General features: G+C 42.6%; 1 protein-coding gene across 1 annotated transcript in view; it reads right to left on the bottom strand.

Moving 5' to 3' along the window:
• Window positions 1-4,616: 4,616 nt before the first annotated feature.
• The window catches only part of LOC148524218 (transmembrane 4 L6 family member 4-like), a 33,217-nt gene continuing 13,466 nt past the window's right edge, over window positions 4,617-24,367 (bottom strand). The window contains exons 2-5 of the mRNA XM_088472096.1: window positions 16,301-16,390; window positions 12,974-13,125; window positions 10,784-10,994; window positions 4,617-4,634 (exon numbers count right to left, since the gene is read on the bottom strand). Coding sequence (XP_088328222.1) covers window positions 4,617-4,634; window positions 10,784-10,994; window positions 12,974-13,125; window positions 16,301-16,390 — 471 coding nt within the window. The remainder of the gene's footprint in view (window positions 4,635-10,783; window positions 10,995-12,973; window positions 13,126-16,300; window positions 16,391-24,367) is intronic.

Genomic DNA, 24,367 nt, shown 5'->3' with positions numbered 1-24,367 from the left:
TGATCCCACCTCAACAGGAGTAAAAACAATATCCCTGGTCCTGAACTGCAACAGACAATGTGGGCAAGCAGGGGCGGCTGACCACTATGCTGGGTACGCGGCAGCGTAGAGCTCCACACTGAAGAGGGTGCTGCTATGCTGCATCAAGGAAGGGGCAAACAATGACAGGGCATATTCAAAGCAGCTCCTTCCTGCTGCTTCTCTATGGTGACACACCTGGGGTTTAGAGAAGTCTGTGCTGAGCTCTGATTGGATGAACCCAGCCGATATGCTCCTCTGACCCCAGCAGGGGGGCAGGGCTATATCTACTTGTTTAACTCTTCAGTTCAGGTAGCATGGAGGATGAAGTAACTGCTGGAAGCACCACATCAGGGTGAGAGGGGGTGAGACACATTGTTTGTGTGCCCCACTGTATCAGTCTGTGACCTTGTCTGTATGTGTGTGTATATATATATCCCTATATGTAACACTTCTGTGTGTCTCTATATGTAATCCTGTCTGTATATGTGTGTATGTCTCTATATGTAACCCTGTCTGTATATGTGTTTATGTCTCTATATGTAACCCTGCCTATATGTGTATATGTCTCTACATGTAACCCTTCTGTGTGTTTCTATATGTAATCCTGTCTGTATACTGTATGTGTGTATGTCTCTATATGTAACCCTGCCTATATGTGTGTATATGTCTCTACATGTAACCCTTCTGTGTGTTTCTATATGTAAGCCTGCCTGTATGTGTGTTTACATATCTCTATATGTACCCCTGTCTGTATGTCTGTGTATTTGTCTCTATATGTACCCCTGTCTGTATGTGTGTGTATGTGTCTATATGTAACACTGTCTGTAGGTGTGTGTATTTGTGTCTCTATGTAACCCTGTTTGTATGTATATGTATTTGTCTCTATATGTACCCCTGTCGGTATGTGTGTATGTCTCTATATGTAAAACTGTGTATGTATGTGTATGTCTCTATATCTAACACTGTCTGTATGTGTGTGTATTTGTCTCTATATGTAGCCATGTCTGTATGTTTGTGTATGTCAAACCTATCTGTATGTGTGTGTATTTGTCTCTATATGTAACCCTTCTCTGTGTCTCTCTATGAAGCCCTGTCTGTATGTATGTATATGTCTCTCTATGTAACTCTGCCTGTATGTGTGTTTTTTTTTTTTTCATGTGAAGTCTATGGGGCAGATTCAATTAGCCGCGGGGTTTCCCCCATGGCTAATTGCTGCACCGGACCAATTCAATTTCCGGGGATTCCTTGCGCGCGAGTCCCCTTAGTCGGACTTTACATCACAGCTCCCGGAGGTGTGAGGTAAAATCCACATTTAAACAACCAAATCGACCTCGCATGTGAGGAAAAAACACATTCATTCCGCAGTTTACGCAGAATCAATGTGTTTCCACGCACGAGTCCCGATTTTACAGCACGGGGAAAAGGCTATTTAATTGATAGCTTTCCCCGCGCAGCAGGCAGTGTGTTTTCCATCAACAACATACAGCCTTCAGGAGCATGTAGAGCAACACCAGACCACAGAAGACTTAAGAGGGTAATGTATCAAGCAGAGAAATGGATGGAGAAGTGAACCAATGGAGAAGATGCCCAGAGCAACCAATCAGCTTTGCAGTAGCATTTATCAAGTATAGTCTATAAAATAAAAGGTAGGAGCTGATTGGCTGCTATGGGCAATTCTCTACTGGTCCACTTCTCCACACTTTTCACTGCCTGATACATAAACCCCTTAGTAGGTCATGATGGAGTGGGTGGAACGCCAATGCTCTGTTAACCAATATTCTGCACTGTAGCTTAATTGATGGGACTCCATCTAAAATGGTTTTTAAACTTTCAGGTGGAGTTATCCTTTAAGTATTCAAATATGCACACATTTTTAAACAGTGAGCAGGAAATAAATGTAGTTGTTTCTACATGCCCACGTATTGCCAGTGCCATGGATATAAAATGAATCCTACAATCAGTACAAATGCAGAATTTTCAGCAGGCTAGTTATCAAGTATGTATGTTTCTTCTGATTCTGTTTCTGGACAAAAGATGTCAATCCTGTGTTTATATCTCAAACGTTATTTTTTTATTGATTCCCCATTTTTCAAATTCTGCATTAATGTAACACTCCAATTATTTATTATTTTTGTTAACAAAAAATCCCATATTAGTACATTCATGCATTTTCAGCAATATATTATGCAGTTAGCATAGCAAACAGACATTATTTAAACCTAAATGTTCTTCCACAAGAGGACAACAGTAGGAAGACAAGTTTTGAGAGGTCAAAGAGTCTAATTGAGGTAAATTAAACTTATTAGAAGGAAACAATTATTAATAATAATAATAATAGTAATAATAATAATAATAAATAAAATGATTTGTAGACCATTGTTATTATATTTTATGATGCCTTAAGATGGAACTAAAATATTTGCCAAAGCAGTTTAAAAAAGGGTACAGCCAACCTGTACAAAGTGACATTGATAATATATTGGTTAGGCTTTCCCTGTATTCTTTCATTGCAAGAGAGCAAGGCAGGCAAGAAATTACATTCTGGTGCACAGTTCACCACAGAAGCTAATGCATGTAAATACTGTAAATACTGTAAAAGGCAGCATGGGAATTTAGAACAATAATTTACCAATCATTTTATTTATTCCCAAATCACAATCAAATGCATGAATACATGCCACAGTGTTTTAATATGAAGTTTAATTTTGTGTGTCTAGTGCAACTTTCTTATGTTGCAATCTATAGCTGGTCTTTTTAAAGCTAGAGTATAAGCGATAGCATCTCATAGTCTAGTCCAGAGCCGGCCCTAGGCATAGGCATAATAAGCTTATGCCTAGGGGCGACTTGAATGCCTAGGGGCATTCAAGGCTCTGCCGCTGCCACGATCGGAGCTCCGCTCCGACCTGGCAGCGCACCTGTCAGCCGGTCAGGTGACTTTGACCGGTCAGAATGAGCTTCTGCACAGAAGCTCATTCCGACCCGGTCCCCATTATTTAAATGGTTGGAGTTGGAGCGGACCCGCTTTGGCCGCTCCGGCTCCACCAACATAACAGCCACCCCCTGCCGCTCCTTGTTATGACCCCCGGCTCCTTGTTATGACACGGCGCGCATGACGTCATGCGCGCTGTGTCATAACAAGGGGCCGGGCTGCTGGAAGGAGAGGATCGAGAGGAGCCGCGGAGAAGATGCAGCCAAGGTAAGTGGCGGCTCTGGGGCGGGGAGGCTGAGACATGCACTGGGGCTGGGGGGGGGAAGGTTGAGACCCACACTGGGGCTGGGGGGGGAGATTGAGACCTGCACTGGGGCTGGGGGGGGGAGGTTGAGACACGCACTGGGGATGCGAAGACTGAGACACACACTGGGGCTGGGGGGGGCTGAGATATGCACTGGGGCTGGGGGGGCTGAGACGCACTGGGGCTGGGGGGGAAGGCTGAGACATGCACTGGCGCTGGGGGGGGAGAGGCTGAGACACGCACTGGGGCTGCAGGGGGAGGCTGAGACATGAAATGGGGCTAGGGGGAAGGCTGAGACATGCACTGGGGCTGTGGGGGGAAGGCTGAGACACGCACTGGGGAAGGGGGAGGCTGAGACACACACTGGGGCTGGGGGGAGAAGGCTGAGACACACTGGGGCTGGAGGGGGAAGGCTGAGACATGCACTGGGGCTGGGGGGAGTAGGCTGAGACACACTGGGGCTGGGGGGGAAGGCTGAGACATGCACTGGGGCTGGGGGGAAGGCTGAGACATGCACTGGGGCTGGGGGGAGTAGGCTGAGACACACTGGGGCTGGAGGGGGAAGGCTGAGACACGCACTGGGGCTGGGGGGAGGCTGAGACATGCACTGGGGCTGGGGGGAGTAGGCTGAGACACACTGGGGTTGGAGGGGGAAGGCTGAGACATGCACTGGGGCTGGGGGGGAGGCTGAGACATGCACTGGGGCTGGGGGGAGAAGGTTGAGACACACTGGGGCTGGAGGGGGAAGGCAAAGCTGAGACACACTGGGGCTTGGGGGGAGAAAGGCTGACATGCTGGGGGTGGGGGGAAAGAGGCTGACATACTGGGGCTGGGGAACATACTTGAGGGGAGAATGATGCTGACACACCCTGGGGCTGGAGAATGTGGCTGACACAGTGGGGAAATGGTGCAGAGAGACACACTGGGTCTAAGGGAATGGGGCTGAGACACACACTAGGTCTGGGGGAATGGGGCTGAGACACTCACTAGGTCTATATATTAATATATATATATATATATTAATATATATTACTAGGTCTATATATATATACATGCTAGGGGGCATCAGCCAAAATGTTACCTAGGGCACCGAATTGGCTAGGGCCGGCTCTGGTCTAGTGTAGTGAGCTGTAGGGCTGGACCAGAGTGATAACCTCCTGCTATGTGGCACTCTGTTTGTTATAAGATATACAAATGATGATGAAACGTGTGAAAAGTGCTTTATTTGTTTAAATCTTCTTTTGTACAAAACTGTAAAACAATCAAAGTCATAGAGGCTGTTCATCTCTAATCTTCCTCCTAGTAGTTCACATTGCTAGTTGACCAATGGAAGTCATGGAATGTAGGAAATTTCATCCGAAGTTAAACAGGTCCATCATTCTGAGTATAAAAAACACAAGTATTAATAATTTAATTGTGTGGTATAATTATCAGCACTAGTGACTAAAATAAATATTATCATTCGGTTTTACCAATTGGATCTTTACATAAAGTATGACTGACCATAAACTATGACTGACCATAAAGTATGACTGACCATAAAGTATGACTAACAATAAAGTATGACTGTCAAAGCACATGCTGGGATTGATGTAACAAAGGTTGCAATTGTGAACATGCATATTCTTAAGGTGGGTACACACTGCAAAGATATATCTGCAGATCGAGTGATCTGCAGATATATCTATAGATGATGGTCATTCATATACACTGAACGACCATCATCTTTCAGGCAGCCGCGGGTCCCGCTGGCCGTGGGTCGAGTCCGCCCCCTCCCTCTACTGCCGCTGCATGTGTACGAGCGATCATCTAATCGCTTATACACACTTGCCGTTGGACAGATATATCTGCAGTCGGCTGTGCAGCGGAGCCGGCGAGATATGTCTGTGAACGACTCCGTTCACAGACATATCGCTGGTACACACTGGCCGACGGGCACCAGATATTTTGGCTGATCAATTGATCGGCCAATATATCTGTCAGTGTATAGCTTTACAGATGGGACCATGGGCCACCTGCCATATTATAAAAAGGATTATGTCCCCTTATGTACCATTGTTGTAAATTCTACTGAGTTGGCTGTCCTAGTCCCAGAAGGCCAACCAGGTAGAATTTACAGCAATGGCCTCTCTAACTTTTATCTGCTGGAGGATCTAATCGTGTAATGGTATTCCTCATTTTTTAATAGTGCTGGAGAAAATAGCCTTTTTAACTAAACAAATCTGACCAACAGCTTAGGTTGGTTATCGGGGAGATCTTCTGAACTATTGTGAACTGCTTTTGACCATTGGAGTACTCTAATCTTTTCTAGTGGTCTCTGGGAACCTTCTTGTCTGATGCCTACCCCTAAAGATAGGAAATGGAACTTCCATTATTTTGCCATCCCTACTGATTACCAGCAATAATGGGTTTGGGCGAAGGCCTGTGCATTTCCAGGTTTTCACCTCCAGCCTGAATCTCTACTTATTAGCTGGGATGACATCTGACATAACTAGGACTGCATTGGTGGTAACTGGATTTCCTAATACACCCTCACTAAGAGATGCATGTTCTGATGCAATACAACATCAGCGAAGTAGCAAAAATAACAGATCAGTGTATACTGTAGGACAAAATGCAATTTTAACCAACCCTAGGGCTTTTTGACCACAGATATACAGGTTTACAGGCCTAATCCAGTACATAACATGATCTTGAAATACAGCTGGATAACAGATCTGCAACCTTCCGACAGTGGTTTTAAATAAATAATCCCAATGCTGTGTTATGCATGATATCATCATGAACTTGTGTGAGGGGGAAGACGGCAACCGCAGCACAAAATATAAAGTGAAACCTGATCCTATGGGCAATTTGCTTGCTACAATTTGTATGGAATTTGAATGTTACACAATTGTTCTTTGTCAGAAAATTGATTTCAAATTTGTATATTTTTATTTTTCATTCATATTCATTTAAAGTATGTAATGTTTTAGTTAATTTTTTCTTATTTACATCTCCATTTAGCCTTACATGTTTTTTCTTTTGAATATTACTCCAAGTGGTATATGTTTATACTGTTTATGTATTGTTAATAGCAATTTTAATAATACTTGGTCAGGGCCATACAGAGGCCAATGTCCCCACCAAGGGCATACAGCTGAGGAGACAACATGGTAACTGCTCGGGTAACACCTGTGCCCAGCTTGTGGGATGCATGGAGAGGCACCATGCTGCCTGTAGAGGTGTCTGGCATGTCACTAGGTTACTTCTGGTTGGTATATGGGAAAGATTTCTGGACTGCACAACCTGACTATATATATGATGGGAGGTGCTACCTGATGAGACTAATTGCAGGCACAGAAACAGACAAATTTCAGGTGCACAACTCCAAATTATTAATAATATATATAAATGCAATAACATTTTGCAATCAATAGAGGTTTTTAGCATAATCATGGCCAAGGTTATGGGCCTACCCACCATATCCAGGTAACCTCTTTCGGGTAGGTCCCTAACATACTAGGGTTCGAATCCAGAGAGCAGGACCCCCCAAAACTGGCCCAGCCAAGCTGCCCCAGGGCACCACCATAGTAAGAAAAGTGCAGTGTAAAGAGATAGTTAGGAGCAGCTGCAGCTGCATATAAAGAATGAAAATAAAAAAGTGAAGTACATATATATTAAACACACAGTGAAGGGTTAAAATGTGTTATAAAGAAAAATGTGTTATAATGCGGTACCCTGAGACAGATCAACCAATGCAATCCAGGGGGACCCACGCCCCAAAAATGAACCAAACTTGCACTACAGTATATAACTTGTAGGACTTATCTAGAATTGTGCCTAATACAGTGTGCATATACATTACCATACTCCATGCTTTTAAACCAATAAGGAAGGGTGCTAATCCAGAATGCGGGTGTCTCCTTTCCCTCAGAAGTGCAATAAAGCACATTAAATGGAGTATATGTGAAAGATTTCTGGACTGCACAACCTGACTATATATATGATGGGAGGTGCTACCTGATGAGACTAATTGCAGGCACAGAAACAGACAAATCTCAGGGGCACAACTCCAAATTATTAATAATATATATAAATGCAATAACATTTTGCAATCAATATAGGTTTTTAGCATAATCATGGCCAAGGTTATGGGCCTACCCACCATATCCAGGTAACCTCTTTCGGGTAGGTCCCTAACATACTAGGGTTCGAATCCAGAGCGCAGGACCCCCCAAAACTGGCCCAGCCAAGCTGCCCCAGGGCACCACCATAGTAAGAAAAGTGCAGTGTAAAGAGATAGTTAGGAGCAGCTGCATATAAAGAATGAAAATAAAAAAGTGAAGTACATATATATTAAACACACAGTGAAGGGTTAAAATGTGTTGTAAAGGAAAATGTGTTATAATGCGGTGCCCTGAGACAGATCAACCAATGCAATCCAGGGGGACCCACGCCCCAAAAATGAACCAAAGTTGCACTACAGTATATAACTTGTAGGACTTATCTAGACTTGTGCCTAATATAGTGTGCATATACATTACCATACTCCATGCTTTTAAACCAATAAGGAAGGGTGTTAATCCAGAACGGGGGCGTCTCCTTTCCCTCAGAAGTGCAATAAAGCACATTAAATGGAGTAAATGGGAAAAATTTCTGGACTGCACAACCTGACTATATATATGATGGGAGGTGCAACCTGATGAGACTAATTGCAGGCACAGAAACAGACAAATCTCAGGTGCACAACTCCAAATTATTAATAATATATATAAATGCAATAACATTTTGCAATCAATAGAGGTTTTTAGCATAATCATGGCCAAGGTTATGGGCCTACCCACCATATCCAGGTGGGTAGGAGGTTACCTGGATATGGTGGGTAGGCCCATAACCTTGGCAATGATTATGCTAAAAACCTATATTGATTGCAAAATTTTATTGCATTTATATATATTATTAATAATTTGGAGTTGTGCACCTGAGATTTATCAGTTTCTGTGCCTGCAATTAGTCTCATCAGGTAACACCTCCCATCATATATACAGTCAGGTCCATAAATATTGGGACATTGACAGAATTTTCAGATTTTGGTCTCTATTCACCACCACAATGGTTTTGAAATGAAACAAACAAGATGTGCTTTAAGTGCAGACTTTCAGATTTAATTTGAGGGTAATTACATCCAAATCGGGTGAACGGTGTAGGAATTACAACAGTTTCAATATGTGCCTCCCACTTTTTAAGGGGCCAAAAGTAAGGGGACTATCAACTCAAAAGCTATTTCGTGGACAGGTGTGGGCTATTCCCTTGTTATTTCATTATCAATTATGCAGGTAAAAGGTCTGAAGTTGATTCTAGTTGTGACATTTGCATTTGGAATCAGTTGCTGTCGACTCTCAATATGAGATCCAAAGAGCTGTCACTGTCAGTGAAGCAAGCCATCATTAGGCTGAAAAATCAAAACAAACCCATCAGAGAGACGGCAAAAACATTAGGTGTGGCCAAATCAACTGTTTGGAACATTCTTAAAAAGAAAGAATGCACTGGAGAGCTCAGCAACACCAATAGACCCGGAAGACCATGGAAAACAACTGTGGTGGATGACAAAATAATTATTTCCCTGGTGAAGAAAAACCCCTTCACAACAGTTGTCCAAACCAAGAACACTCTCCAGGAGGTAGATGTATATGTGTCAAAGTCAACAATGAAGAGAAGAGTTCACAAGAGTGAATATAGAGGGTTCACCACAAGATGCAAACCATTGGTGAGCCACAAAAACAGGAAGACCAGATTAGAGTTTGCCAAACAACATCTAAAAAAGCCATTACAGTTCTGGAACAACATCCTATGGACAGATGAGACAAATATCAACTTGTACCAGAGTGATGGGAAGAGAAGAGAAGGAAAGGAACTGCTCATGATCCAAAACATACCACCTCATCAGTGAAGCATGGTGGTGGTAGTGTCATGGCGTGGGCATGTATGGCTGCCAATGGAACTGGTTCCCTTGTATTTATTGATGATGTGACTGCTGACAAAAGCAGCAGAATGAATTCTGAAGTGTTTCGGGCAATATTATATGCTCAAATGCTTCAGAACTCATTGGACGGCGCTTCACAGTGCAGATGGAAATGACCCGAAGCATACTGCAAAAGCAACCAAAGAGTTTTTTAAGGCTAAAAAGTGGAATGTCATGCAATGGCCAAGTCAATCCCCTGACCTGAATCCGATAGAGCATGCATTTCACTTGATGAAGAAAAACTGAAGGGAAAATGCCCCAAGAACAAGCAGGAACTGAAGACATTTGCAGTAGAGGCCTGGCAGAGCTTCACCAGGGATGAAACCCAGCGTCTGGTGATGTCTATGCGTTCCAGACTTCAGGCTGTAATTGCCTGCAAAGGATTTGCAACAAAGTATTAAAAAGTGAATGTTAGATTTAGGATTGTTTAGTTTGTCCCATTACTTTTGGCCCCTTAAAAAGTGGGAGGCACATATAGAAACCGTTGTAATTCCTACACCATTCACCTGATTTGGATGCAATTACACTCAAATTAAATCTGAAAGTCTGCAGTTAAATCACATCTTGTTTGTTTCATTTCAAAGCCATTGTGGTGGTGAATAGAGGCCAAAATCTGAAAATTCTTTCAATGTCCCAATATTTATGGACCTGACTGTATAGTCAGGTTGTGCAGGCCAGAAATCTTTCCCATATACTCCATTTAATGTGCTTTATTGCACTTCTGAGGGAAAGGAGACGCCCACATTCTGGATTAGCATCCTTCCTTATTGGTTTAAAAGCATGGAGTATGGTAATGTATATGCACACTGTATTAGGCACAAATCTAGATAAGACCTACAAGTTATATACTGTAGTGCAAGTTTGGTTCATTTTTGGGGCGTGGGTCCCCCTGGATTGCATTGGTTGATCTGTCTCAGGGCACCGCATTATAACACATTTTCCTTTATAACACATTTTAACCCTTCACTGTGTGTTTAATATATATGTACTTCACTTTTTATTTTTATTCTTTATATGCAGCTGCAGCTGCTCCTAACTATCTCTTTACACTGCACTTTTCTTACTATGGTGGTGCCCTGGGGCAGCTTGGCTGGGCCAGTTTTGGGGGGTCCTGCGCTCTGGATTTGAACCCTAGTATGTTAGGGACCTACCCGAAAGAGGTTACCTGGATATGGTGGGTAGGCCCATAACCTTGGCCATGATTATGCTAAAAATCTCTATTGATTGCAAAATTTTATTGCATTTATATATATTATTAATAATTTGGAGTTGTGCACCTGAGATTTGTCTGTTTCTGTACTTCTGGTTGGTACCCAGCTTACTGCCCCAGGGTCTACTTATTTCAGGTGCCATCACATGAACTGGAGGAGGCCAGGACTGCACAGGGAGCTGGAATGGTACTGGACTTGTTAGCGCTTTTCTATGCTCCTTACTTGTACATTATGTAGATACCACATAAATAGATAAAACAAAACAGAAACAATGGCCAATAGTAATAGTAAATTAGTAATGTTGGTCAACATACCCCACCACAGCATCCACAGCACTTGCAGTCCCCACAGATTGTCCCAATAAGACCATTGATAACTTGTATAGCACAGAGTACACCTTGTACTGCAGCCATTATCAGGAGCATGGAGAAGAGGGTCAAATTCCAAGTGATAATAATTTCAGTTTTAAAAGAGTTTATTGGTTTACAAAATAAGCCCCATATTTCACTGTTTCCTAGGTAATTCCTTTAAAGAAAAAGAAAAACTTAAAAACATGTTGCATATGGATGCATTAAAATTGCAATAGCATATTAAAATACACTTTTGAATGGGCACAAACTGCATTTCACTTGAGTCTTCATTAATATAAACTTGATTCAAATGTCTTGTGCATCAAAAAAGCTCATGTTTTTAAAATGTGGGGAAGGTACACCATAATATATAGCAGTAAAAAAACAGTCCAGTATGAAATAAATAGACTTGATAATGTTTGCAGTATTGTTCCCAGCAAGCCTTAGTAACCAGAAACCGCTTGGGTATGCTGGCACTTGTAGAACTACATGTGCCAGCACACCCAGGATACATGTAGTTCTACATTTCTAAAACTGCAAGCATAAGTAGCCCTATCATCCTTGGCTAACTGGAACATGTGCAGTTGTGTCATATGGAAAAAGACAAAAAATGGCACCAATGTAATTTTTTTTTTATTATTGTCTGTTAACGTTTCTTTATTATTCACCTAAATCCATGGTGGTGGTTCTCCTGTCTAGTCAAATTTTTAATCTATAAGCAAAAACAAACACATAGACCAGTGGTTATCAAACCCGGGTCACCCACACAGTTTACATTTTCCAGGTCACCTAGCAGGTGCACAGGTGTAGTCATTACTCACTGACACATTTTAAAAGATCCACAAGTGGAGCTAATTATTCACTCTCGATTCTGTGAGGAGACCTGGAATACACGTACTGTTTGGGGTCCTGAGGACCGAGTTTGAAAACCTATGATATTGATGATAGATACATTCTGCTCCTTGTGGAACCTCATCATGACTGAAAAACCAGAAAGTTTGTCAAGAATTGCAGAAATGGAGAGTGGTATATGAGAAGTGTATCAATATACTATATTACACCAATGTAGTTTTCAATGCAGTTAGACCCCAGCTAGGTGTAACCGGTGCTAACCAATCAGAGCAACTTTCCTGCACTTTGACCAATCAAAGAGAAGAACCTCTGTATTAGTTCATGATATATCTCTATATGTTTTTTTTCTTTCATTGCTTGAAAGCAGATAGAAATGAGAAGCTTTCCACCATAGATTTCGGTGAATACAAAATATTGTTAGCAGATGTATTGGGTGGTGTCTTTATATAAGTATTAAGAAAAAGTATTGGTTTTAATTATCAGCCTCTTTCTATGTGACACTAAAACAGCAGGAACCGGATGTAAGGGAAAAGCTATCTAGAAAAATTATCTGGCCAAGGGGTCACAATACACTAATAATCTTATTGAGGCAAAATTATTTTATGAATATATTAGAGGATCAAATTAATGCATAATTATGTTATGAGGTAAAATGACTGTAGGGACCATATTGTTTAATTTATAATGGGGCAATAATAATAATTTATGATGTGTAAAACAGCGTATTATTTTCTGGCATTGTAAATGCCCCTGCCATAAATAAATTATTATTGCTCCCATAAGATCAAATAGTTTTCCCCCCCTTAAAATAAAGATGACCCTCATAATTAGTCATTTGTGTTGTGCCTCCTCTTATGTTAGGAACTAACAGATAGCTCAAACAGCAAGCTCACCTTTCACAACCACCTTTTTTGTCTGGTGGTTTGTCAAACAGTAGCTTGACAAATTTCACAGTTTGTAGTCTCACCTTGCAACAAATTGGGAATATGGTGCTTTATAAAATGGTGATTTCTGAAAAGACTGTATTTTAATAAATTTGATGGTTGCAGAAGCGCCTCAAAACTCAGCAGTTTGACAAAATTGCCCTTTAGTAAATCTAACCTTTGGAGTAGAGTTGGTTCTGTATTGCCATGAAATAAAATAAAATTAAACTGAACATAATGCAAAATTCTTTTGCTAAAATGTCTATTAAGAAAACACTTTATGATTTTTTGTTGGATTTTAGTTAAACAAGTTTATTACACATTTATTAAGTACCAAAAAATCTGAATGAAAATATTAGGTTAAATATAAAATACGTACACATTTTCAAAAGGATATGCCCAGATTTCTTTACCATCAAGTGTCATGTCTATTAAACATTTTGGCCCTTTGTCTATAGCAACTGCAGCAATAATGAAATTATAGGCAGCTCCAGCAAGACCAATGGCAGCAAAGATGACGGAAGAAAACATCTACAACAAAATAACCAAAACAGAAACACCATTAAATGACAACATTTCACAAGAGTGTTTTTTCAACTGGCTATCTCTTTTAATAGAAAACTTTTTTTTATATTAACTTATACCTACCTCCATACAAATGAGATCTGCTCTCCTACAATGTACTGTTACTTTATCATGTAGAAATCAGTGATGTTTAACGTATATCATTAGCACACAAATAAAATATCATGTAATAAGATATCATCTTATCTAGTGTTTCCCAAGTGGAAAATCAAAGTTTTCTTCCAGAATTTTTTTTTCTACACATTGATGTAAATAGTTGACTTACCCTAGCCTAGCTAAGAGGCCATTACACCAACAGTATAACATTTTCCCTGGAGAACCTCGCACTTTTCTAATACTCCCACATGGTTATATTCTTTACTCTTTCTAATTGCTTATTTGGCCTGGTCAAGAGACATAGGGCTTGATGAGGTGTTGAGTAGTGCAAGTCGTCCCCATACACTTTGATTAATAGTTGTCATCATTATCAGTGCACACTTCCACCACCCTTATCCCTACTACAAAAGATACATCTCATTCTTAACTTTATCATCAACTAAAATGAACACTAGAATTTTAACTCTAGACTCTCACAAGTGTGGTGCATGTATTGGAAGATGATCAATTAAAAGTGATTACAAGAAAAACACAGAGGTTACTATAAATGGCCTAGCATATGTGATTAGAGAGTTCACAATATGTCGTTTCAAATGTTGTATACTTTGTGGAGTGTACATGATGTAACAAGGTCTATAACGGCAGAACCTCACAAACCTTTAAAATTTAGACTTTCTGACCATTTAAGGAATATACTGTAGGGAAGGGTTTAGAGCAGGAATGGGCAATATTAACCCCCCAGCTACTGTTGAGCTACACATCTAAGCATGCCCTGCCTTACTTTTACAGTAGCATATCCTGATAGCAAAACTGTGGGAGAGCATGCAGGGATGTGCAGTCCCACAGCAGATGGAGAACTGCTTTCTGCCCACCACTGGTTTAGAGACTCAGGGCCTGATTCAGACTTGGGAATAGAAAGAGATATCTCTCTCTCAAATGATCATCTTGGTGAAACCATGCTGCACTGCAGGGGGGGGGGGGGGGGCAGATTTAAAATGTGCAGAGAGCTTTAGATTTGGGAGCAATGTTTCCAAACTGACATATAAATTGTAGAGTAATAATAAAGCTGTGCAGTATTTGTGGGCTACATGCAAAAGCAGCAAGTGTTTACCCCACATGTAAAAAAATGTATGTATTTACACCCCTTGCATTGCAATATGGTTTGTTCAGGTTCACAGTTGAGTGAGTCTGAATCAAGCCCTCATTCCGCTCTCCCATCATTTTAAGTGCATCATATATGTTCCACTAAGATAATTAAAAGATTCAGAATTTTAAAACAGGGGGAAGGGAATTGGGGAACTAAGAATCTTGCAGATATTTTAGCTAAAACTGAAATTAAACTGATTCATAAATTTAAGACCTTAAAACCAACAGGCGTAAACAGGGGGTAAAATTATGGCCCTCATTCAGAGCCGCTCGCTATTTGCGGTCGTTCGTTCTAAAACAAGGGGTGGCTATTCAAATGAACCGTTCGCTAATTGCGGTCTGTTCATGCCTCTAAGTCTGAACGAGCAAGCAAAACTTGCGGTTGTAATTTTGAAAAATACGCCCCCTTGCCGCTCGCACCATACGTCATGTCCGCTATTTATTAGATTAATCGAGTACATCGAACAGCGTATGAACTGCTCGCTATTCTTGTGGCTGGTTTTTTCAACCGCTATTTTGCGAGCAGTTCTGAGTAAAAAAAAAACAAGTGACGTGGTCAATGACGCTGCTGTATTAATTATGCACACCCATAAAATGCCCGTTTTGACCTTTTAGCACGCCTGCGTTCGAATTCCACACGACCGTTTTCAAGCACCTTCCCCTGTTACCACCCACATATGCCTCCTTCTGTCACTCAAAATAGCAGGTATTCGCTATATGGCGAACGAACGATTTTCGGCCGCACTGACTGGTTCGCGCATGTGTATTAAAATCCGTACGCATGCGCAGATGTGCGAACATCGGTCAGAACGAACGAGCGACCGCTTACGAGCGGCTCTGAATCAGGGCCTATATTTGTAATGAGTTTTTTTTTACTATCCATATATAGTTTTATATAGATAGTTTTTTCGGGTTTTTTGGAATCAATTTCTTTCTTTATTTTTTAAGATGTTATTATGCTAGTATATTTGGGATTTATAATGTTTGAGTTAAATTTTATTGTAAGGTACTTTGTCAGAATCCAATAGGGCGCTTCTGTTTTCATATATAATGAGAGATATCTATGTTTTGCCAGTATAATTCCGCATATATAAAGGGGATCACTCAATACTCCGTCTAACTGCATACAAATTATCACAGAAACACCTTAAGATAAGGAAACTTGGGTCCTCATTCAGAGCCGTACGCTCTGAGCAGAGCGCACGCTCTGAATGAGGGCCGGGCTCCATTTTCATGGAGCGTCCTCCTGGACGCTCGTATAGCTGTGGGTCACCACCCACAGGCTATACGAGCGTGCTTTTTGATGGCCGCGATGGTCGAGACCATCACGACCATCGAAATTGCGAGCAGGAGCCTGCGGTTGAGGTTTTCAACCGCAAGCTCCGGAGTGATTTTGGCTCTATCAGAGCCAAAATCACTCCCACTGACATCACTAGTGATGTCAGTGGGCCGGCTTCTGACGGGAGGCGTTCCCGTGGGAACGCCCCCGTCAGGGAGGCACGCCCCCGGCACGCCCACCAAAGGGGGCGTGCTGTCAATCAACATTGACAGCACGCCCCCTTTGATCGGACACAACGAGCGAAGGACTTTCCTTCGCTCGTCGCGTCTGGCGCATGCGCACGACGGAGCTCCCTCCGTCGTGCGCATGCTCAGTGCATAACATCGACCCACTTGCGAGCGGACAGCCGCTCGCGAGTGGGTCTGAATCAGGCCCTTGATCTCTTTACTATATACATGGGGGTTTCATTAGAGGTATTTTGGTACCTAGATAAATGAAAGAAATATCAAAACACATTATTTGGGTTTGTCTCAGAGAGTGTAATAACAGTGTGAAACAAACCCAGCTTATCCCACGTGAAATAAATGCATTTATACTTGCCGCAAATCTCTTCCCACAGCTTTCATTACCACAGCATCCACAGCAGTCATTTTTCTTCATACCCAGAAATACCAGAGCTGGAAAAATCATCTACAAAAAACAGAACCAAACTAAGTAATTATTTTTAAAAAATAATTATTTACTCACACTTGCCGGGACGCAAGTGTGCGCACGCATGCACTCGGCCTCTGCGAATATATGCTAATCAATGCATACGCACAGCAACCACAGCATAAGCGGTAGACGCCCAGCACTACACAATACAGCCCACTTACCTTTACTCAAAGCCCGAGTAGTCCGCAAGACAGCGTAAACATCGGTAACATCGAGAACCATCGGAACTATACACACAATAGAGGTTGACCTGAACTTGTGCAGGATTTTGCCCACTTCCTGTGTGCATCGAGTCATCTGGCTTCGTATGCCGCCACACTGCTTTAATTATGCACCCACCTATAACGGCGTCCCAACGCACAGGCACGCCTGCATTTTCCTGACCACCCCCCGTCACCACCCAAAAATGGCACTTCCTGTCAATCAATATCGGAAGGGTCTGTGTACACAACGCATGTAGCCTGCGTACCCTTACCCGCTCGCACTGGCTGGTTCGCACAAGAAGTATGCGCATACGCAGTGCCAAAAAATCGTCCGGGTGCGTAAGTGTGAAAATCCAGATCGTCCTAAGGTAAGTATCGCTAACCTAATTCTACCCCCTAACCCTAACCCTCTCTTATGGGTGCCTAACCCTAACCTCCCCCCCCAAGTGCCTAACCCTAAACCCCCCTAAGTGCCTAAACCTAACCCCCCCCCTTCCCTGCAGCCTAAACCTAAGTCTCCCAGGGGGGTGCCTAACCCTAACCTCCTCCCGGGGGTGCCTAACCCTAACCTTCCCTTCCACTAGCCTAAACCTAACCCTCCTGGAGGGGTGCCTAACCCTAATTCCCCCCTGGAGCCCTAAAACCCTCCCCCCCACATGGCTGTCCGCACCCGGCACCCGGCTTACCTTCGTTCGGTATGCCGGGCGTCGGTCTTCCGACGAATGGGTTTCGACGCCTGTCATTAGTACCACGCTGGGATTAGAGAGTCGGGAAGCCGGAGGTTGTTATTTAGACCTTTGGCTTGCTGACTACATCCCCTCTGTCCCATTTCCCTCTGCTCTCAAACTTTCCACATTCCTGGCGGCCCAGCTGGTCGTCCTCTCTGGCTAGGTCTGTCCCATCTACCTAGCAGTGGGAGCCATTAGAGGGACAGTGCTAGCCCAAGCTCCCACTGCACATGCATTCAGGAGACGGGACAGACCTTAGGCAATTATTATATAGATCTACTCTTGATCACAGGAATTGGGGCATTGTGGATGTGACTTTCTCTGGTCTGCTTATGTGTGTAGCTGTAAATGATTACAATTATAGCTTGTAGCTTTGTATAGCTTTTACTATACAAACTTAATGGACCAATTTACTAAATGGAGAAAAGTCCCATCCATCAGGTGACTTTAATTCAGTGGTCTGTTTATGCGTCATGATGACAGACAACAAAACAGTTTGTGGCAAACTAATAAGCTAAAGCTGGGTACACATTAGATGATGTGAAAATTATGCACTATCGTCAATGATTTCCCTTGAACTCCCGGACAAACGATATACTGCATACACACTGTGCAATCTCACAAACTACGGTACGATATATCGTGCATCGTTTGGTGGTTATATCGTTAATTATATAATGTTGAAATATTACCTGGTCATTTGGTAGAGTGTACACACTGCACGATGTGGTAAAAATCGTTAACGACATCCTCAGATTGAGCAGCGTGTAGGGCCGACCAAAAGACGTGACGGACGATTGACGGGAGCGTGCGATAGTGCGTACACATTGGATGAGTTGAACGATTTGTTGGTCCGATCCATCGGAAATCGTAACATCGTCCAAAATATCATCTAGTGTTTACCCAGCTTAACACAGTCCAACTGACTATCAGATCGGCCAGCTGGCCTAACATCATTCATCATTAAAATCTGAACACTCCGTATATGTGAAAGTTTCATTCAGAGTTTTATTACGATAGAGTTAACATTATGTTCTGTATGTCTGGCTGCCATCTTGTATTATAGGCAGCCATCAGTTTGTGCTAAATGTTATTCATAAACCTATTTCATTGTCAGCTACATGACTTTCAAGAGACAAGAACTGTTTAGAAATGTTTAGAAACTCTCATTTACTTGCTAGCTATTTCTGAGAAGCTATCTCAAGGATAGAACTGCGTGCACATTCCAGTGCCAGGCACATCCAAGAACAATACTGAATGTACGGTAGCTTTCTGTAACTTTCTGCATCCTGCTTATCTTATTGCTAGGCAGAATATCTAGTAGGTTGGGGTTAATAGACATTTTTCAACTGTTACCAGAGTGCTATAAAATTGTAACTGAAATTAATACACATCAGAGAATATCATAACCACCCTTTGCTGTGTGTTGATCATTCTTTCCGAGCCGGCCGTAAACAGCTGGATTCCTGACACATATACAGAACTCTCTTTGGGCCCGGTGAAGCCCAGAGAACCAGATTCATCAGTTGGAGGTTCCCACCAAGATACCCTACACTGGAGCAAGGATAGACACCCTTGTACTGACCCAGATGACTAGACATCTTCCATATCCCCGGGTGAGTAATTTTTCTACTTGGATAGATCTCCTGTGATTTGGTTCAGTAAACTGTCTGTCCAAGGTGTCAGGTACGGGTATCTATATGTCTCAGGTTTACAGTTAAAATTATTGTTCTATGTTGTCTTATACTGTATGGATCCACCTTGCAGAATTTGTATTTTCCTAAATGTACATGTGTTATTGTATTGCAACATAGTGGCCAGGAATTAGTGTGTAGTCCCACCTTACATGGCATAATTGCAGATAAAACTGAATGCTGGGTATATCAGAGACAAGATCTAAATTGGATAAAGAAAGGCAGGAATGATTATATACTCACAGTAGGGTGTCACATTAAGAAAGACTAGCTACAGAGCCAATTGGGGACACTTGGTCTCATATAACAGAGACATTGCCCAAAAATATACATAACAAACATTCTCCGCATGTTTGCCCAAACTTTAGAAGGGCTCATCACTCCTTAGTCCCAGATATTGTCAAGAGAGACGTATTAAAGGGCACTGAATTTGCTATTGATTAAGTGAATACAGACACCTGATACCCTTTTTAATACAAAGAAGGACCTCAGGTCCAAAGAAGTGTCAGTATGGGAAATTCTGACAGTAAACAAAACCTTGACAACAATTCCCCCATGGAGATAATGTACATGATTTTAGGAACAGGGGGAATAGAGAGAATGGAGGGTCTGTTTAAAACAGCCAGATTGAGCAAGGATGAAATGTTAGATCCCTTAAAATTGCAGCAAATGCATAAGGGATACCAAGATTATATTAAAAGACTCAATCTAGAAGGTAAACTGTTAAATTGGATAAGGGTGACAGAATCTATACTCTGTGAGAAAGAAGAGGCAGAAATAGAAGAAGCATTTAGAGGGATATCTTTACTCGATTACCCCAGTTTTCAGTCCACACGCCTGGTAAATTCTAAAGACCTTAGATGGAAATGTCCCAAGCGTGAGTGTGGTTTTTGTAATCCAGTAGAAGACCACATGTGCATAAAATATGGCACACACTAAAATGAAACCTGCCGTGCTAGTCCCTAGCCTACCACTCACCTCGGTGACAACCAGACGTAAAGCCTCAGGCCTTGCTAATACATTTGTAAGTCACAAAAAGCATACTTGGCGCTGTGACTGTCCCAAGATACAGTATTGGAGTACAGAAATTTGTGAGAAGTGTAACACTTCAAAGTCTACAAGGATAACACCAACCCCAGCAGTTCCAGTGCCACCTTCATATGAAGGAACATCCTGAGAGACGTCAGTCCCAGTCCCCAACACAGGATTATATCCCGTGTTTACCCAGACAACTGCTGCAGTAGAAGCAGTCGGAGATCACAAAATATATATAGAATTCGCATATATAATTCAGGCGCACATATGAATAATAATGATATATAAATATAATGAAGCTGTTCCTAACCGTGATAATCTGCAATAAACACTAGTGTATCAAAGTACAGAAAAGCCTGGATATAGAATATTCAATTTATATGCCTTAGTAGGCCAGTAAGATTATTAGATTCAACCAGACAAAAGAGTGCTTGACATAAAATTAACAATTTATTGTAAGACAAAATAATTATCAGCAATAAAATGAACTATAAAAATCAAGACACACATACATACAGTTATACATAAAATACAAGCTGGTGTTGTATATCGATAATGGCTCATACCTATTTAAAGGAGAATAACCTCTGCAGAAGGTATCTCCTATATTAGTATGCAATAAGTAACCATCAGTACTGTGGTTCCAAGTGATAGTCTCTGTCCTCAGGATAAAAAAATGATGGTATCGCCGTTTTTTAAACGGATTATAATATATACACCTCAGATGTTTCTTGTATGGTGTTTATAATTAAATAGCCACACATCAGGTTCTCCTCAGATAGACAACAATCGGTTATTGGTAGCCTGTTGTAAATGTTCCATAACACTGAATCAGTGATGATCGCTTTCACCGTGATGTTTAATGATGCCGTTCAGGCAGGGAAATTGGAACTGACTTTCATGAAAATAGTCAATAGTGTGACTGCTTACCACCGACCGGCTTTAAAAGGATGTCACTGCCCGTCAGTGGAAATCGGACAGAGGTCAACGTGTAGTGCTCACGGAGCTTACTTTCTCCTTGCAGTTACACTACCATGTGTGGCTCTCCGGTGTCAGACAGGAATCTATTTAGAGGTGAAGACCAGCTTGTAGCATGTAAAGGAGACCCTTATGCATTTCTCCGCTACAGGTGATGGTGGTTTCATCTGACGAAAGGATCCCTTACATGCTACAAGCTGGTCTTCACCTCAAAATACGTTCCTGTCTGACACTGGAGAGTTTGAGAACTTCTTCAGGTCCACAATGCACAGTTCCTCTCTCTCTATAGAAGGGTCAACCCCAATAAAAGCCTTAATAGATTCTGGGGCCGCCAACTTCGGTTATTCAATCTAAATATGTCCCACTGCATTTAATTTCTGATCAAACCAGTGTCGCTTCTAGATTAGACAGTGCTAAACGACTGCTTAAAAAGACAAAGTCAGTGACAGTGCAGATTGACACAATTTTTAGTGTCAGGTTAATGTCCTATAAATTTGCTCGGTGCTGATTTACTGTCCACACTTAATGCTACCCTACAGTATAAAAATGGGGAGGTGACACTAGCTGCCAGACCAGGAACTACAAGCCTAGTTGCTTTTGACACATGCCAATTGATGTTAACCCTTACAGAAGGCACACCACTGCTAGACAGTGAATTGGAGCACATAGAGGACCTGATTCAGACCCGCTCGCTAAGGCGCGATCGCTTGCTCTGAGCGATTTTCGCCCCTCTGCGCATGCATATAATTCGCAGTGCATGTGCAAAAGCCATTCTTTGCAATCTGATTTTGGTAGCTCCTAAGCCACTATCAGGTTGCTGCTTTGAGTGCCGTTTGTGGGTGGTAACAGGGGAAAGTGCTTGTGAACGGGGGAGTGGATGTGTGAACACAGGCGTGTCTGGCCACCAAAACGCCATTTAAAGGGTGTGCATAATTAGCAAAGTAGCGTCATTGTACACGTCACCTGCATGTATCTCAGCCAGCGCTGATCGCTGTGCTTGCGGCAGGCTAAGGCAACCCCAAGTGCTGCAAGCAGCTCCGATGGCTCACGATGGTCCCGATTAATCCTTCATTACAAATCCTTCAAATGGGTTCTCAAGACCGACTTCTTCATCAAAGCCTTCCAGCTCCCATCCTAACTTGCTGCAACATGCTCCTTCCTCCGTTTACCCCATCTGTGTCACACCTGTTTGTCTGCCCCTCCCCTTTAGAATGTAAGCTCTTACAAGCAGGGCCTCTACCCTCTTGTGCTTCTCCTTACTTTACTTTCACCTACTTCTTACCCCCCACCAGGGCACCTAACACTTGGTTGCTTACTCTCTGTTGTTATGGTCACTTATGTATCATTGTATATTATCCATGTCCTTGTCCTATTTTGTACTGTAAGTCAGTTGTCAAATTATTTGTTTATGTACTTTGTAATGCGCTGAGTAGCACTTGTGGCACCATATAAATAAAGCATAATAATAATAATAATTTCCCAAAGGTGGCAAGGGGGTGTTTTTAGACATTTGCAAGCGCACTTTGCAGTAGCTTGCTAAAACATAGTGGGTGTCCTTACGCGATGCAGTGCGAACGCTTAATGTAAATATCCAGCCTCTTTTTGCCAACGAGCGATTGCATCTTGCGAGTGGGTCTGAATGAGCTCCAGTGGAAAATGGATGTTGGTCTTATGCCTGTAGAACTTTTCCTGTGAAAAAACGTTCCCCAAATACTGACGGGTCACCTTCATTCCATATGATACATGATTTGCAGGAAGTTAACAAACACATGGCTGTGGATGCCCCCAAAGTGCCAAATCCACACACCTTACTGAATCAAATACCTCCCAGCTCCAGCTGGTTCACTGTCATTGACTTGGCAAACATATTTTTTTCCGTGCCCATAACAAAAGAAAGACAGCTATTATTAGCATTCATGCACCAGGGCACACAGGGCCTGATTCATACCTGGTCGCAAGCGCTGAGCACTCGCAACCGGGTCGATGGTGGCCCACAGCGCATGCGCACGACAGAGCAGGCTCCGTCGTGCGCATTCGCTAGACCCGGCTTGTGACTGGCAATCCGTCGTTCTGGGTCTCACACCAAAGGGGGCGAGCTGTCGATGTTGAGTGACAGCTCGCCCCCTTTGGTGGGAGGGCCGGGGGGGTGGCTGCCCAAACTGAGGCATTCCCATGAGAACTCCTTCCATTTGGGGGCGGCCCCACTGACATCACAAGTAATGTCAGTGGAGAGCTTCTGGCTCTGTTAGAGCCGAAAGCTCTCTAGGGCTTGCAGCCATGAGACCCTACCACAAGGGTCTCATCACAAGCCCGATGGTTGTGATGGTCTTGACCATCGTGACCATCATCCTGGCCGCTCACAATAGCTGTGGGTGGTCACCCACAGCTATGCGAGCGGCAAAGAGGCCGCACCAAAAAAAAAAGCCCGGCCCTTATTCAGAGCGAGTGCTCTGTCAGAGCAAGTGACTCTGAATCAGGCCCGCAGTACACATGGATGCGTCTGCCCCAAGGGGGGCTACTAGTAACAGTGCTTACTCAGAAGCAATGGCATTAGTTATAAAGGGATGGGCACCCATTCATGAAAATACAGCTCTCATTCAGTATGTAGATGATCTTTTTCTGTGCACAGAGGAGCACACATATTGTATTGAAGAAACTGTATCACTGCTGATATTTTTGCATACCATGAACTGTAAAGTGTCCAAGGAAAAGATACAAATTGCTAAAAAGAAGGTACATTCTCCGGGTCAATGCCTCAGTCATCAAGCAAAACATTTGCCTGAAGAAAGAAAACATGCGATCCTAGAAGTTAAACCCAAGCCCCCCCCCCCCCCGCACATACAAAGAACTCAGGGCATTCCTAGGATTGATGACTTATTGCAGAAAGTGGATTCCTTGTGTCTCAAACAAGCTACAAATCTTGTATGACACTCTTAAAGGGACAGTGCAGAAAGGACCTCTCTGCCTGGCTACAGAACAGGAAGAAACATTCTATGTTTTAAAACAAGACATACTTAATGCTCCAGCATTAGCCCTCCCAAATTACCAAAAACCTTTCATGCTGTTTTGTCATGAATCTTCCTCGCACGCACAAGGCGTCTTAACCCACCTGCATGGAGGAAAACAAAAGCCACTAGCTTACTATTCACTGCAACTTGATCCTGTAATACGGGCAGCCCCCAGCTGTGTGCGATCAGTCACTGCAGCGGCTGATACTTAAGAAAAGTACTGATATTGTTCTGGGACATCAATTAATACTCATGGTCCCACACACAGTCACTGAGATACTTAATCAAGCACAAACTAAACATCTCT

This window comes from Taudactylus pleione, unplaced genomic scaffold (genome assembly GCF_031769625.1).
Source record: "Taudactylus pleione unplaced genomic scaffold, aTauple2 ptg000120l, whole genome shotgun sequence".
Classification (NCBI taxonomy): Eukaryota; Metazoa; Chordata; class Amphibia; order Anura; family Myobatrachidae; genus Taudactylus; species Taudactylus pleione.
Note: the sequence above shows the minus strand (reverse complement) of the source record. Positions and strands in the feature narration are given on the sequence as shown.